At 38.4% G+C, this 14640-nt stretch overlaps 1 protein-coding gene across 3 annotated transcripts in view; it reads left to right on the top strand.

Annotated features, from left to right (window-relative positions):
• MYT1L (myelin transcription factor 1 like) overlaps positions 1 to 14640 on the top strand; it is a gene marked incomplete at both ends in the record, with an annotated part of 129854 nt that overhangs the window by 114390 nt on the left and 824 nt on the right. For 2 of the 3 annotated variants that reach the window (XM_082277008.1, XM_082277007.1), the window contains 2 exons: positions 8386 to 8477; positions 10286 to 10389. In XM_082277008.1, the coding sequence (XP_082133134.1) occupies positions 8386 to 8477; positions 10286 to 10389 (196 nt within the window). Of the gene's footprint in view, positions 1 to 8385; positions 8478 to 10285; positions 10396 to 14640 lie in introns of all 3 variants that reach the window. The other variant, XM_082277009.1, reaches the window with a different exon arrangement.

Genomic DNA, 14640 nt, shown 5'->3' with positions numbered 1-14640 from the left:
AACACCTTTCTCTTCCCATCCTCCTTCTCTCCTACTTTAGTGTTCTGGCCCTTTTCTCTTTTCTGTCCCTGTGGCTCCTGTTCAGTCTTCTTACTTGTGAGCTTCTCAGTCCCCAGCATTTGAGGTTGTTGGTCCACTGGCAGAACAGGACTGGCAGTCTCAGGCATTGCTTCCAGCAAGCATTCTTCTTCTCCAGACCCTGCAGCCCTGAACAGGAGTGGTGGCAGGGAAGGCTCCCAGTTCTCATATGCACAAAGTACATGGAGGGTCTGGCACTAAACACTAATTCACATCCACTTAGTATGTCCAAGGGACCGTCTGTCAGAGGCTTATAGCTCTGCCAAATCTACTTTCGTTTTTATGAGAATAGCAGAATGCATCTCTGAACTCAGAGCAACACCCCATGAAATGTCATTTCTTGCTCCAATTCATGGACAGTTAGAGTTATTCACTGAATTATTTGGACTTTTTTGTTCCCCTCAGTAGGTGCAAAACAATGTATATGGACAAAACAGTGGTATTGAAGTATATTGTGAGAAATAGAAATATTTTTCCAATGACATTTGGAAAAAAAAAATTAGCCTGGCCAGACAGTTTCTATTGAAGATTTCAGTCAGATCAGTTAAAATCTGGCAAAAGTTAGAAGTGACTAAATGCAGAGCCTGGTTGTTGAAAGAGTCAGGCCCTTTGACTCTAGGTAGTTCTGCCAGCTCTTTTCATTACAAGCTGGAAGAAGGACAGAATAGTATTTTAATCAGATGTACTATCTGTTAAACTGGAAGGCTCTTAAGAGTAAGCTAATCCAAAGGGATTTAAGAGGTTTACTTACCTTGGGAAAGTCACAGAGAAAATAATAAGGAATCCATATTAGGAAAAGCAGACTGCACAATATAAACAAGAAAAATAATTTTGCTGAGCAGACCTGACAAATTGCAGCAGACAGCAATTGTACAGGTGCTTGCAATGTGACACCTCCTAGATTTCAGGCACTTAGCAGAAGCTGTCTGGTTATAAGTCTCCTTGTCCTCATTCCAGACATAGCCCATAAAAAGCAGGGAATACATGATGACTTTTTAGATTTCAGGAGGCATGAATTTTCCTCTTGAAGTACTTTTTCTCTTTGCTGTCTGTACAAGTGTTTAGAGAAATTGTGCTTCATTTTAAGTGCCAGAGTGAGCTGGACTTGGTCACTAAATAGATCACTTGAAATTTTGAGCTGCCTAAGAGCACTAATCAGAGGTGTGTAGCTAAACATACACCTTAGCTATTTATATACAGGAAGTCTCAACCTTTCTCCTTCACAATACATGCCCTATTCAACAGCCCAGTATATACTGGTCTTCAGGTCATCTGTCCTGTTGTGGGCAGTCACCAGACAGGAGAGGCTGATAAGCTTTGCAGAAGCCAGTCCCCAGCTCCTGGGGCACTCAGTTGTTCGCCATTAAGTGTATGGCTCAGTGCTGGGGTCATCTGTAAGTCATGTAATGTGCTGCAGTGGGTACTCACTCACCAAAGAATAAACGAGAGATTTTTGAGCAATTGTTGCACGTTGGGCAAGAGCCAAACCTCCTTCCCTCTTCAGGGATGATACAGATCAAAGCTCGTTAACACATGTGAGAAGCCCACCCACAAAGCTGTTTTGCTGACTAAGCAGCTTCAGTTAACTAAATATGATGTAAATTTACCAAGGGACTACTGTGCCCAGCTGAAGGGCAGCTTTGGCAGTGCTCTTACAGTCCCAGCATTTCAAGATTCATTAATCCCTTTTCTGGTGTGTATTTATGCCCCAGGGGGCTTCCTTTCAAATTGAGTCTGCTCTCTGGGCCTTTTCTCTCAGCTTTGCCATGTTAACAATTCTGCATAATTTCTATTTTTTTTTCTTACCTGATGCATGCTTTATTCTTTGGTTATGAGGGATAGGCATAATTAAGCTATAACGCTGTCTTACCTTTTAAATCTCCAATAAAAAACCCCAAAAACCTTATCTTCTTCTGGGTGGCCATTCACTCTGTCTCATTGTCCTGACTGACCAGATTTTAATGCTAATTCAACCCTCCCCCCCTAAAATAAGAACATAGTTCTTTCCAGAAAGTCATTTTGAAACAATGATCAGATATCATTAAAATAATTTTGGAAAGCTTGCATTTTGTTTTAATCATAATGGCTATATTTTTTTAATGACCATTTGGGTAGCAGTTTAATTTTTCTTACTGCTGAAGCCAATGCAAAGATGTATTTAAACAGAATAAAATACCAGCTACTTTCCTCCGCAACTTTGGAAACCAATTTGAATTCAGAGCTGTCACTTTCCACATTACATCGAACTTTTAGTATTTGTAGTATTAGTATTTAGTATCTAGTATTAGATTTCCCTCCTGATTCAAAATTGAAGATTTTCACCCCAAGCATTCAGGTGTGAGTTGTAAATGCACCCTAAAAACCCAAAACAAAACAAAAAACCCACAAAAAACCCCAACCAGCCAACCAACCAACCAAACAAAAGGCTTTAGCCAGGAAACAAGACCTATAAAGGGCCACATTAATAAAAATCATTCTTTTCCAGTGAAGAATTCTGAAACTGTGCTGAACAGATGATTTTTTTTCCAACACCCGACACCATACAAAGACAGTTGGGGTTGTGTGGTCAGTAGGGAGAAGAGATTCCTCTATGAGTCACATCAATCTCCATGCAAACAAAACTACCTTGTTTGCAAAACCTCTCTCCTGGATTCCCTTTGCTTCACATCTCAGTAAAAACATGGGGAAAAGCCAATCACCCTTGAATGTAAATAAATCTGAGTGCTGGTTTAGGGAGGGTTCCTTTTATCTATGCTGGAGCTGTGCAGAGAGTATTTCATCCTTTAAGGTGTGTAGCAGAATTTACTCGTGGGAATAAAGAAATCGCTAAAGCTGATACCCTTCAACACAGGAAAAAAGGAATAGTTCATGGATTTAATATTAAACCAAGGAATGGGCTACTTTGATCACCGAGTTTGATCTCTTAACTTGAACTTCAAACATTAGCAAATAGTTGAGGAGCTTAGTTGTAAAAGTAAGGTTTCAGCCATTAACAAAATAAAACAGCCATTTTCACCGTGATCTGTATTTCCCTGAATTTCAAAAGAATTTACATCTGGGGCTTGTTTTGAATGTATCTCTAGTTAAAAGAGGTCCCTTGAAAGTGACTTGTTCTTTCCTCTAGTCTATAGACAATGCTATTTTTAATAAACAGGAGAAGTGTTTCATTTTCTTTTTGAAAAATCGCTGTGGTAGTGAATCTATAAACATCTTGCAGGGTTTATAAAGTTTGTCCTTAGAATGCTTTTTAGGTACTACAGGTTGAGGCTCTGGTTTCTTTACACCCTGTTTCTTTCTTTGTAAACTTCAACAGCTTTCTTTGTAAACTTGTCAACTTCAACTTTGACATACCAAATATGAAAGTTGTGTTTTATTTGACCTTTATCTACTCCTTTCCCATATCCCTACTTCTCTGTTTGGAAAGTGTTTTCTTCACTTGACAAGCCAAGTGCAATTTCTTCAGCTTCAAGAGGGACTAAACTGCATCTGTGTGCTGAGGAAAAAAATGTATTTAACACACAGCTGGAACCCAGATAACTAAAATCGGTCACCCAGACAATTGCTCCATTTGGTCAATGATCTTCCACTCTGGTGGCCTCTGTTGTTTACATCCCTGAAGACAATGCAATTACATTCTTGAAGCAGTTCAGGATTTTAGCCCACATTTATTTATTTTTTAATTTCTCAGTAAATATGCACTGAACACTACCTAAATACCCCTTTAAAACTTTTTTTCACCACTAATTTTCATTTTATTTTTGAACACATTTCACTCTCTTTTTAAATCCACTGAATATATGGCAAGGCACTGGTTGCATTAAGATAACCACAGTGCTAAACCAGAAAGAAAATTCATTCTTCACCTTATGTTCAATTCTAGTAGATACAATCACCATATAGTCTTTATAGTATTTTGTTAAGTTATGGCAGAGGGTGATTTTCTAGGATGAAGTGCCAGACCATACTTTTCTTTCTCAAATTAGAGGTTAAGCCCAACAGTAGAAATTAATCAAGAGCAAAGACACACTGCATCCCAACAAAATAAGGTGCTGAGTGTCATCTGGTTGTTGATACAACAGAGACTCACAGCTCTTGGTGGATCAGAAACTCAGAGGGACCCAGGAGCTGGGTGCTGGTGCTTCTCACAGTCCCACCAAAATGCTGTACCTTCAAGCCCTGTGGCATCCAGAGTCTGACAGAGATAATGCATGGCTTGGCATGTTTATACTGAATTTATTACAGCAGTACCCCAGCAATGTTGTTAGAAAGTCTAACTCATTTTTATTATGGAAAGAGTACTCAACTATGTTTATATTTTCTTATAATTTCTCATGTGTATGAGAATAATGGCAGGAGCAAGTGAGATAATTGTGATTAATTTTAGTAGTTCTTTGCTGGAATGATTAAGCTGCAGAATTATGTAAAAGTCAGTGTAAAGTTTGAAAACCTATGACAAACATCAACTGTAAAGGCTTCAAACTTAATCATCGAGTATCTTGAGTTGGAAGGCACCCACAAGGATCATCTAAGTCCAGCCCCAAGAATCACTCCATGTGCCTGAAGAATATTGTCCAAATACTTCTTGAGCTCTGTCAGGCTCGGTGCTGTGACAACTTCCCTGGGGAGCCTGTTCCGGTGCCCAACCTCCCTCTGGGTGAAGAACCTTTTCCTAATACCCAACCTAAACCTCCCCTGACACAGCTTCATACCATACTTAATGTGAGGATAAGTATTATCCTTAACAAAACTACTACCTAGATGTTTCTCGTGGTCTTTTTTTCATTTTTGAGATATTTAAAGCATATGTTGCATAACTCTCAAAGCACTGAAATACCTTTCAGTTGTATTCTTTTGTTTGCCAGTCACAGGAAAAAAAAAATCATATCTACTATTTTCTGTCTCCTTTTGTCCTTCTGTCTCCTTCTACCCCCCAGTCTTCTAGAAATCTCAGGCAGCTCTGTCTCACTGGGATTTCAATTCAAGCTTTTTGGTTAACTTTACACCTCTATAAGGTTCAGCCTCTGTACAATAGTCCACTTTTGGTGCATATATCCTGACTTCTTTTGGTTGTTCTCAAATCAGACAAAGAGCAGTTGCTTTCAGTAGAAGTAAACATAATCAATAAAATAAAATGGAAGAGGTTGAATGTCCTTGCAGAGTAGAAGCTTATTCTAAAAGTCCTAATTTACTTTTTTAGTTACTTAAAACAGTTTCAGGTAACTTACTTAAGAACAGAGCAAAGCAAAAAGGATGCACGTTGCTGTATTTGACTAACTCATTTTTGAAGAATTTAGACACGTTAAACAAACTGTAGCAAAATTCAATACTCTAATTTAGGTTACTGACTTGGTATCTGCTTCACTGAAAGTGCCTGGCTCAGGAAAGTGAGATAATCTGCTTACAATACGATATACAAATAATGAAGAGACAGATTTGCCAGAAAAGACCTGCAGAGGAAGTCAATGGCATGCTCTGGCTTTGGCATCTTCCTCTGTGGTGAGCAGGATACCTTTGGGAGTTTTGAACGCTTTCTTGAATTGCATAAAGCCACTGGAAAATTTGGGACCATCTTTTCATTCATAGCCTCTTCTAAGGACGAACACGTAACAAGCTAAAAGTAGTCATAGAGGTGCATGATGCACATTAAAGCCATGCATGTAAGGATTGGGGAAGGAAAAAGAAGATGCTTGTGGCTTAGGCATGCAGATGCATTTCAAGAAACCCATTTTGGTCAAAGCCCTCCTTTGTCTGTGCATATTGTATTAAATCACCAGCGGGTTAGAACAAAACTAATCTGGCTACAGAATGTGGAAGCCTTCTGCATCCTCACTTGTATGCCCAAAAAATAAGCCCTTTGCCTTTCCCCTCACTAACTCACTGTTCATCTGGGTGCCTCCTGAAGAAGGTAGATAATCCATGCAGAAGGACTCTCCAACAGTTCTAGCAGCAAGGATGGAGCACAGCACCCAGATCTTTGTGGTCCGGTTTAGGCAGAAGGCATCTGGTGCCCAGGTGCCTGAACTGCAGCCGAGCTATAGGTGCTCCCTACGTGCCTACCCCGGCACTCAATCTCTCTCCAATGGCAATGGGCCACAGGAGTTGCTGTTTGGCAGCTAGAATGTGACCACCCCATTTTGTGGAATAGGAAAGCTTAGTATTGTCCATATGGAAATTTGTACCTGGGGCCTCAGGGTGAGAGCGCACCTTGGAGCACCCTGGGCATACCAGTGGAGAGGCAACCTTCCAGACAAGCTGAAAAGATATCTACAGGTTTAGGCAGTCCTGAAAACTTGGTGTATAGAACCATGGCCCGGGAACAAGATCAGGTCCTTGGCACCAAAATTTGGATTTAGGCACGCTGAGTCTCACGGTAGATTTCTAATACTTCTGAACAAAATTTTTTTTTGTTTGATTGTTTTTCTGTGCTCTCAGGTGTGCTGTTCTAGCATCCAGATTTCTTGTTGGTCTGTTTGAATGCTGTACTTTTAGGCTGTTTGAAGGCTGATTTTACTTTGAGGGGTTCCCTATGCTGTCATCAGTCAAGACTTTTAGAGAGGAAAAGGCTACAGAACAAGATGAGAATAAACTAATGCAGTTGTTGTAATGCCCAGTGATGCTAACTTGTTCTGAAGAAGGGTGAGGACAAAATATGTGACAATTCATTAAATCAACAGAAAGATTACAAAAATGAAGTCAGTTAAATGATGCATAAACTTTGTATATACTGTTATCTCATTTCTTTCTCTCTGCCAACATTTTTTCCCAAGACGCCAAATCCTCTCCTCGTTAATCGTCTTCAAGGCTCCCTTTGACACTTCAAGAGGACAGTTGTTTACAGTCACACACTGAATCCATAGCAGACCTTGGAACAGTAATTTGGCATCCTACCAACTAAACTACAGCCAAAAGCTACTAGGTCATGCTATTTCTTGATACTACTAGTATTGCTTTATTATACATCTTCTTAGTCACAAAGCTGTAGAAAATGTTGAGCACAGATTCTTTTGCTGAGAAAATAAATTTTTTTATATATTTTTCTAAGAGCAATACTTTTTTGTATTACTGCACTTGGTAGCAGGCTTTTCAGAGAAACATTTTAAATAATCAAACACTATATGTAAATTAGAGGACTTTATTTAGAAGTTGTCTCTTTACTTAAGGAATTGCTTTTTATCAAATATACCACTTTCCTCCATATTACAGAGCGATTATTTGAGTATTAGATTTGAATCTGATTTGCACAATTAAAAATTGTAAATAAAAGTCTTCCTTTGCATCTGGAGAGGAAATATAAATGTGCCTGTATGCAATGAGAAGTACGTGAGTTTCCATGGCTATGAAAACTGAAATGTTGAGACAACAGGAAATTGTTTAGCAAGCTTTCAAATTCCCTTCACTAAAGCTAAGGCTTCCTTAGAATAAGATTATAGTTTTCCATCATTAAATTAGATTTAATATATATTTTCTCTTATCTGTGGTAGTGCAACTACATTAAAGATATGATTCTGGAAAAAGGAGGTAGTTTGGTGTGTACCATTATTTGTTAAATAGTGAGCACTGTCTGATCATTACTTTTATTTTTTACAATAAAGCCTGCTAAGACTGCATTTGCTGTCAAACTGTTTTGTACAATGTAATTAAAAAGCTTAATATTTTTGCAACATAAGAGAGGAGATAACTGAATGTACATCCATAAATGTAACAAATATGTATTATAAGGCATATATATCCCCCGTCAAGACAAGGTCATTTTTATTGGAATGACTTTCCTTGGGCTCCAAAAAAAAAGCCAACACATAGTTACTGCCATTTTAAGAAAAAATTTAGAAAACAGCAATTTAGTCAGTTCCATAGGTGATATTCACAATATCACAAAGAAAAGCACAGTTTATGAGAGCTAGTCATTTGGATGTGAGAGGTAGCTCATGTCCTCTCATCATTCAGTTCCATGTTTGAACATTTCAATCAAAAAAGGGTAGAAGTTCAAAGCAGGGACATGTAAATTCAAGTGGGAATATTAACACAAAAACTGCTTTTAAAATAAAATGTTTTATTAAAAGTATTTTGTCTTTAAAAAATTGGACTGTATATCTGACTTTTATATTAGCTGGCTGTGCAAAAAGAATTTGGAAGAAAAAACACAACAATGAAATCACTACTGGTAAGTCCTTTTTCAGACTAGTGCACTCTTTCAATGCTAGGCAGTGAAGATAAACTATGTCTCTGATACTGTTTTTATTACAGTTTTGGATTACAGATTTCTTTTCAATGACCTGTCAAAATTAACAGGCTCCTTACTGTTCACAGTTTATCAGGATGCCCCAGAGCTACTTCAGCAATGAAGAAAGCAAAGCTGTCTGGAGAACAAATGCTAACAATAAAGCAGCGGGCCAGTAATGGTAAATTTTTAATCATTACCTCCTTAAATACTAATTCTCTGTAAACTAAAGTTACTGTTACTCTCCTGCCTTTTCTCCTACATGTATAAATCCACTCTGTATAAATTGGGAATTCACTGTCAGTAGAAGTGAAACCAGGCCTTATGCTCTGGAAACCTGAGCCAGGAGTAGAGCAGTCAGACTGAGTTATGTTTATATAAATCTAAAATATTTCATAGAATATACCATTATAATTTGCTGGTTCACATTTCATTCATCAAAGGTCAGTAGTTAGCCTTATATTGTTGCAGGATTCAGAAGAGAAAAAGGGTTTATTTCCAGAATGCCAATTCCTCCTGAGTTCCCTTGAATTCATTTGGGCCTATGGCTCTGTAACCTCTGGCGGATGGAGATGGCTTTGTGCCATTTCAGCTCCAGTAATTGTAATTCTTCCTGGGAACCTTGAGTTGCAGGGAAGATGATGAAAGTACCTTGGATGAAAGTCAGGATAGTACCCTGGTAGTTGAAGTGCAGTGAAAGCAAAACGTAGGTGCTTCAGTTCAAGTAAGGAATATGCAAAAGATTTGTCTGGGAGGTGCCCAAGTCCCGAATTTGCTTGGAAAACTATGTAGTCACTTAGTCAGTGACAGTGCATGCCTTCTTAACTGCTGGTGTTAACTGCATTTAGAGCCACGGAGCATCTGAATGCAGTGCAAGAGGCACCTCTGCCCACATGGCCAGCACAGCTGGAGAACGCAGTGGCTGTCTTTGTTCAAGAGCTTGTAACCAGGGAGTGCAAGATCTGGGTGTTACTTTCTCTACAACCTGGGTAGTATTGAAAACTGTATCTGCCGTGCCCAGGAAGAATGCCTTATGGAGTAATATGTGGATATTTTGGCTACTTGGACGCATGGCCTGCCTGAGCAACCCAGTCCACTGATGGGGTGACTACATCAGTGGACAAGGAAAGGGATAGGAAGTCACTTACCTGAACTTCTGTAAAGCCATAGCCATGGTCTCCCACAGCGTCCTTCTCTCTAAACTGGAGAGAGATGCATTGGATGAGTGGAGTGTTAGGTGAATAAGGAATTGGTTGGATTGTCACATCCAGTGGTCAATGGCTCAGTGTCCCTATGGACATCACTGATAAGTGGTGTCTCTCAGGAGTCCATATTGGTACCAGTGTAATTAATATCATCATTAATGACATGGATGAAGGGATCAAGTGGACCCTCAGCAAGTTTGCAGATGACACTAAGCAGAGTGGTGCAGTGACAGACCTGAAGGACAGGATGCCATCCAGAGGGACCTGGACAAGCTCGAGAAGTGGCCCATGGGAATCTTGTGAGGTTTAACAAGACTGGGGCAAGGTGCTGCACCTGGGTCAGGGCAACCCCCGGTATCAACACAAGTTACAGGTCATTTTGATAATGCTGTGATATGAAGAGATTAGCATGTTAAGGTTTTTTACTTTCCTTCAGAAGATCTGTAAGTGGACATACTCTTTAAATAAATTACGTATGACAGTGGAGTGAAATTTTTTGCTGCAGGTGCATTTCTTGTAATATAGAGTTAAATGAGTGTATATAAAGTTAAAGATCCTTTTGATTCTCTAGGCATTTTCAACACTTTCACTGGAGAATGACTGCAATTTAAGAAGGAAAAGTAGCGGAAAATACTTCTTTTTAACTTCAGAATAAAAGTTTGAAGAATGCTTCCTTTTTCTTTCTTGCTTGAAATAAATTTATTTTCAAATATGGAAATATTTAATTCACTGAGCTCTGATTTAAACCTTAATTATTTTGACACTTTATTTTTATGTCACACAGGTATAGAAAATGATGAAGAAATTAAACAGTTAGATGAAGAAATCAAAGAACTAAATGAATCCAACTCCCAGATGGAAGCTGATATGATTAAACTCAGAACTCAGGTAACAGTTTTATGAAGCCCTAAATTCAAGATGCTTTTTCTATATGACTGATTAAAAGAAATATAGGAAATATATTGTTCCCTTTTATGTTTCTTATATATTATGATATCTATCCATAATTTGCTATTTATAAATCTGAAAACAGTGTTCATTATGCACTTTCCACATCAGTTACCAACAGTAAAAAAACCAAAAAGAACTCAGCAAAATACATTCTTTAAAATAATGGCAAAGCATGACGTGCCATGGTCAGCTTGGTATTTCCCCTTGATAAGGCTATGCCTTTCTAATAGCAGTTAAAATATTGTGTGGCAACATGGTCATTAACATAAGTTACAAGGTGAAGAAGCCCAGATGAACAACATGGCTTTTGCCATGTCTTGAAGAGGAAATTCAGATAGAGGAATGAACACCTGTTACACTTTATCATGTGATACCCTAAGTGCAGCCCTTGGCAGCAGTAGTGGTCCCAGAGGTCCAGCTTAATTCTTTTTTCATTCCACATAAATTTGTTGGGGGGAAAAAAAAGCAGAAAACCTAACATTAGACTATTATCTAAAATTCCATTATTCAGCAGTCCTAACACTGGATGGAAAAAGCAAAAGAAGAAAATCAATTGAATTTCCCTAGAATTTTTCAGTGTCCTGCATAGACTCTGGTGCTTGTGTGTTCACATTATTTGAGCGTGGACACCAACAGTGAAATTCATCACAGTCCCCATGTGTCAGTCTTCAGTCCCAGGATCACAGTCATCCAAATGATCTCAATGGAAACAGAGTAAACCATTCATTCCTTGTTACTTCTTTGTCTGCTGCTTGTGGAGATGGGCACCATGTCTATTCTCCTCCTCTTGTATACTCATAAATGCAAGGCAGGATCTGCTTCTTCAACTTGGTTTTTATTTGACTTCAAATCAAGCCAAATTGATACTTAAACCTCACTGTTACTTTATGCCTGCATTCAGAGTATTGTTGTCATTATTCAGCCTTCATAGGATTTGATTCACAGTTTACACAGTTTCCTAATGTGACCAAATACAACCGTAGGGTAATGAGGACAAAATCTGCAAGAACATACAGCAAGAATAATAATGAATGGCAGGAAAATTGCATATATTTATTCTTGAGAAATTTGGTCATAAGTTTTGGATCTGGCAGCTTCCAATTGCTTTGTTTTCTTCTGCTTAATACACTGTAGATGCTATTCACATACAGACTGATTTAGCTGAGTTTTAAAAAAATGTGAAGCAGTTTGGCTGTTACAGGTACATTGGTAAATGCTCCAGTTGTCAATAATTTACTGCACTTTCAATTTTATATTTGGCCAGATGAATTGAAAAATAAAGCCATGATAACACTATCACAGGCATAAACATGTACTGAGTTTCAGATTTATCTAGGAATTTCACATCAAGCTTTGATCTGAAATGAGTACAGAAGCCATATTTTAGTGGTCTCAGTTCCAGCTTTCATACTTCAAACCAGTGCCATTGCATATTCTTAGAAATCAGATTAGGCACTTTGTGGAACCATTGCATGTTCTTGGTAAAGGAATGCTCAGCTGCTAATTTTACCGTCAAGTTAAAAGGATACTTTTCACACTTCAGTGCAGCAGATTTTAAAAAAGGGTAGAGTGACTGGCAGTGACACATACTGTCATTAAAATGATCAATGGGATTTTAAAAAGTAGAGGTACAAGAGACCATGAAAACATTATTTTGTCCACCAGTCATCTCTACCTCCTAAGATCTTCCTAAGACAATCCTGATAGGTGCTTGTCTAACCTGTTCTTTACCTCCTATACTCGAAATTCCACAATCTCTGGGTAATCTGGTCTAATACTTACCTGCTCTTACCCAACCAAATACTAAGGCCTTGCAGAGAATCCCAACTAAGTTAAACTTCAGTAAAAATTCAGACGCCTTAGTTTTAAATTCATACACTCTCCTGAAGAAAAGCAATTTACATTTACAACACATAGAGAGTTACATCACAGTCATTATCAAACTATTTAGAGGATCAAAGTCAACAGTCCCCTTTATTTGCAACAGTAAAATTATATTGGACATAACAAAGTGTTTGCTGATAAACCTTTTGAAATTCATTGTGCAACTCAGATTTCAGTAAGATTTGACAGATGGGGAATGTGCAGTGGGAAAATAGTGGAAGTTATGTGAACACCAGAAGTAGCAACAGTCTTGTTTGATACAGATTTGCAACCCATATAAGTGCCAGTGAAGGTTTTTCATGTGACAGGAACAGGAAATTCTTCCATGTAGAACTTTACTATTTAATAAAGTGAAATGTCAAGCCTTTTTCTTCGTTGAAGCATTTATAAGACTCTCCTTTACTCAGCTGCCTTTTTGCTTAAGACTTTGGAGAAAGTATTTTCAATCTAAGATCTTCTAGTAAATCTGTTCAAATTTAACGTGCAAATGAGAGGAGCAGAAACAGAGGGCAGAGGGGAAGAAAAAAATCTGCAAATAGTTGTGCATCTCATTCAAACAACACATTATCCTATTTTCAGAATACATACAAGTAAACATTTCTTAGTTTTAGGGTAAAATATGTTCAGCCTTTAAGCAAACAAATACAATAACTGAATATGCCAGCTTTCTTAAGATACTTACAGATGAATACTAAGTGAAGTGGTGAGATATGCTGATCAGCTGCCACTGTATTTGTAGATACTCAGCATCTCATGAAAAAAGCAAAAAAGATCTATTCAAGTTGCAGTGCTCAGCTAGATAGAAAATCTGTAGAATGTCAGCTCCTGATGAAGTTAGTGTGAGGTGGCTGCAGTATGCCATACTGAACTGAGCTTTCATTGGCATCAGACTCCTCACTCTGGTCTGTAATACAAAAAAAAAAAACTTTAGGGTAGAATTTGGAGCATTACTTCACTGTAACAAGCACCTATGAAAGATGTTTTGCATTTGGATACAGCCTTTCCCCCCAATATAAAAAAGCTGAAAGCAAAATAAGACAAGAGGATGTGTGTCCATGTTCAAAGCTGAAGAAATTATTTTCCCTAGTATTATTTTTTGTGGAAATAGCTCAGAATTAATTAATTGTGAGAAAACCAAATCCCTACAATACTGGCAACTTGGATTAACTGCACCTGTAGTCAAAGCAAGAGATACTTAGAGACTGTTCATGTAGACACATCACTTTTCAAAGTTACTTCTGTCAACTGATGGCCTGCATTTCAATAAGCAGACGGAAACTTTAGGTCCAGACAAAACCTTGGTACCTCTAACTACCTGACTGTGCTACCAATTTCCAAAAATTTACGCACCCATGGTCAAGTTAATATGCACTTAAGAACCTATAACCTTCTGCCTGTTACTACTGCACAAACCTCTGACCTTCCCATCAGCATTTTAATTGTATCAATTCTTCCCATAGCTCACTCTCTAGGCCAGTGTAGGAATGGATAAACCTCATTTTGAGAATTCAAAACCTTGTGTTCTTTGGCATTTTTTCCACTTCACTGGCTTCTTTTTTCTTTTCAATGTATATTTTAACCTACATACACACACAGAGCATACTGTACACTCCTGTAATAGATGTTAACAGTTACCACCCCATGTGGAAAGTAAGGACAGGGCTAGAGAGGAAAGTGCAGACAGATGTGAGTGAGCTCTGCATGTGCTCTTGATGAGCTGGGCATAAGCCAGTGCTCATCTGAAATCCTTGTGGCTCCATTAGCACAATGCTCTCCACAAACTCGAGGAAGCTGCCTCTCAGCAATGCTTTTAGCTCAAGCAGGGCACCATGCAAGGTCAGACTTAATGTGTCTGGTCACCTGGTAATACAGGCAGACCACAGTCTCAGTTGTTTACACCTGTACATACCACAGGGCTACGTGCAAATATTCTTCAGTTTCTTCAGTTTTACAAGTCATTTTATGTATTGGAAAACTTTCTGAATTTGTACATACATTGCAATAACGTGCAGTTGTTCAGCTTTCAAAAGCAGCCCTTTGAATTTGCACAGAGTCAAATTATACTTACAAAGAGCTAAACACTGGCAGCAAGGAGATGTGCATGCTTAATTAGCAAGATACATGTGTAGCTGAAAATACAAGAAAAGGATGACTTACTGCAGAATGCCCCTAAGATTAGCTTCTAGGAGTTTAACTGCATGGGTGAACTTGCAGAACTAAGGTCCTTCTTAATGCCTTTTGACTGTACAAGAAAGGCTCTAAAGGAGTGGAATCAAATCCAAATTCATTCACTCACTATTACCA

This window comes from Coloeus monedula (assembly GCF_965178545.1).
Source record: "Coloeus monedula genome assembly, chromosome: 2".
NCBI lineage: Eukaryota > Metazoa > Chordata > Aves > Passeriformes > Corvidae > Coloeus > Coloeus monedula.
Note: the sequence above shows the minus strand (reverse complement) of the source record. Positions and strands in the feature narration are given on the sequence as shown.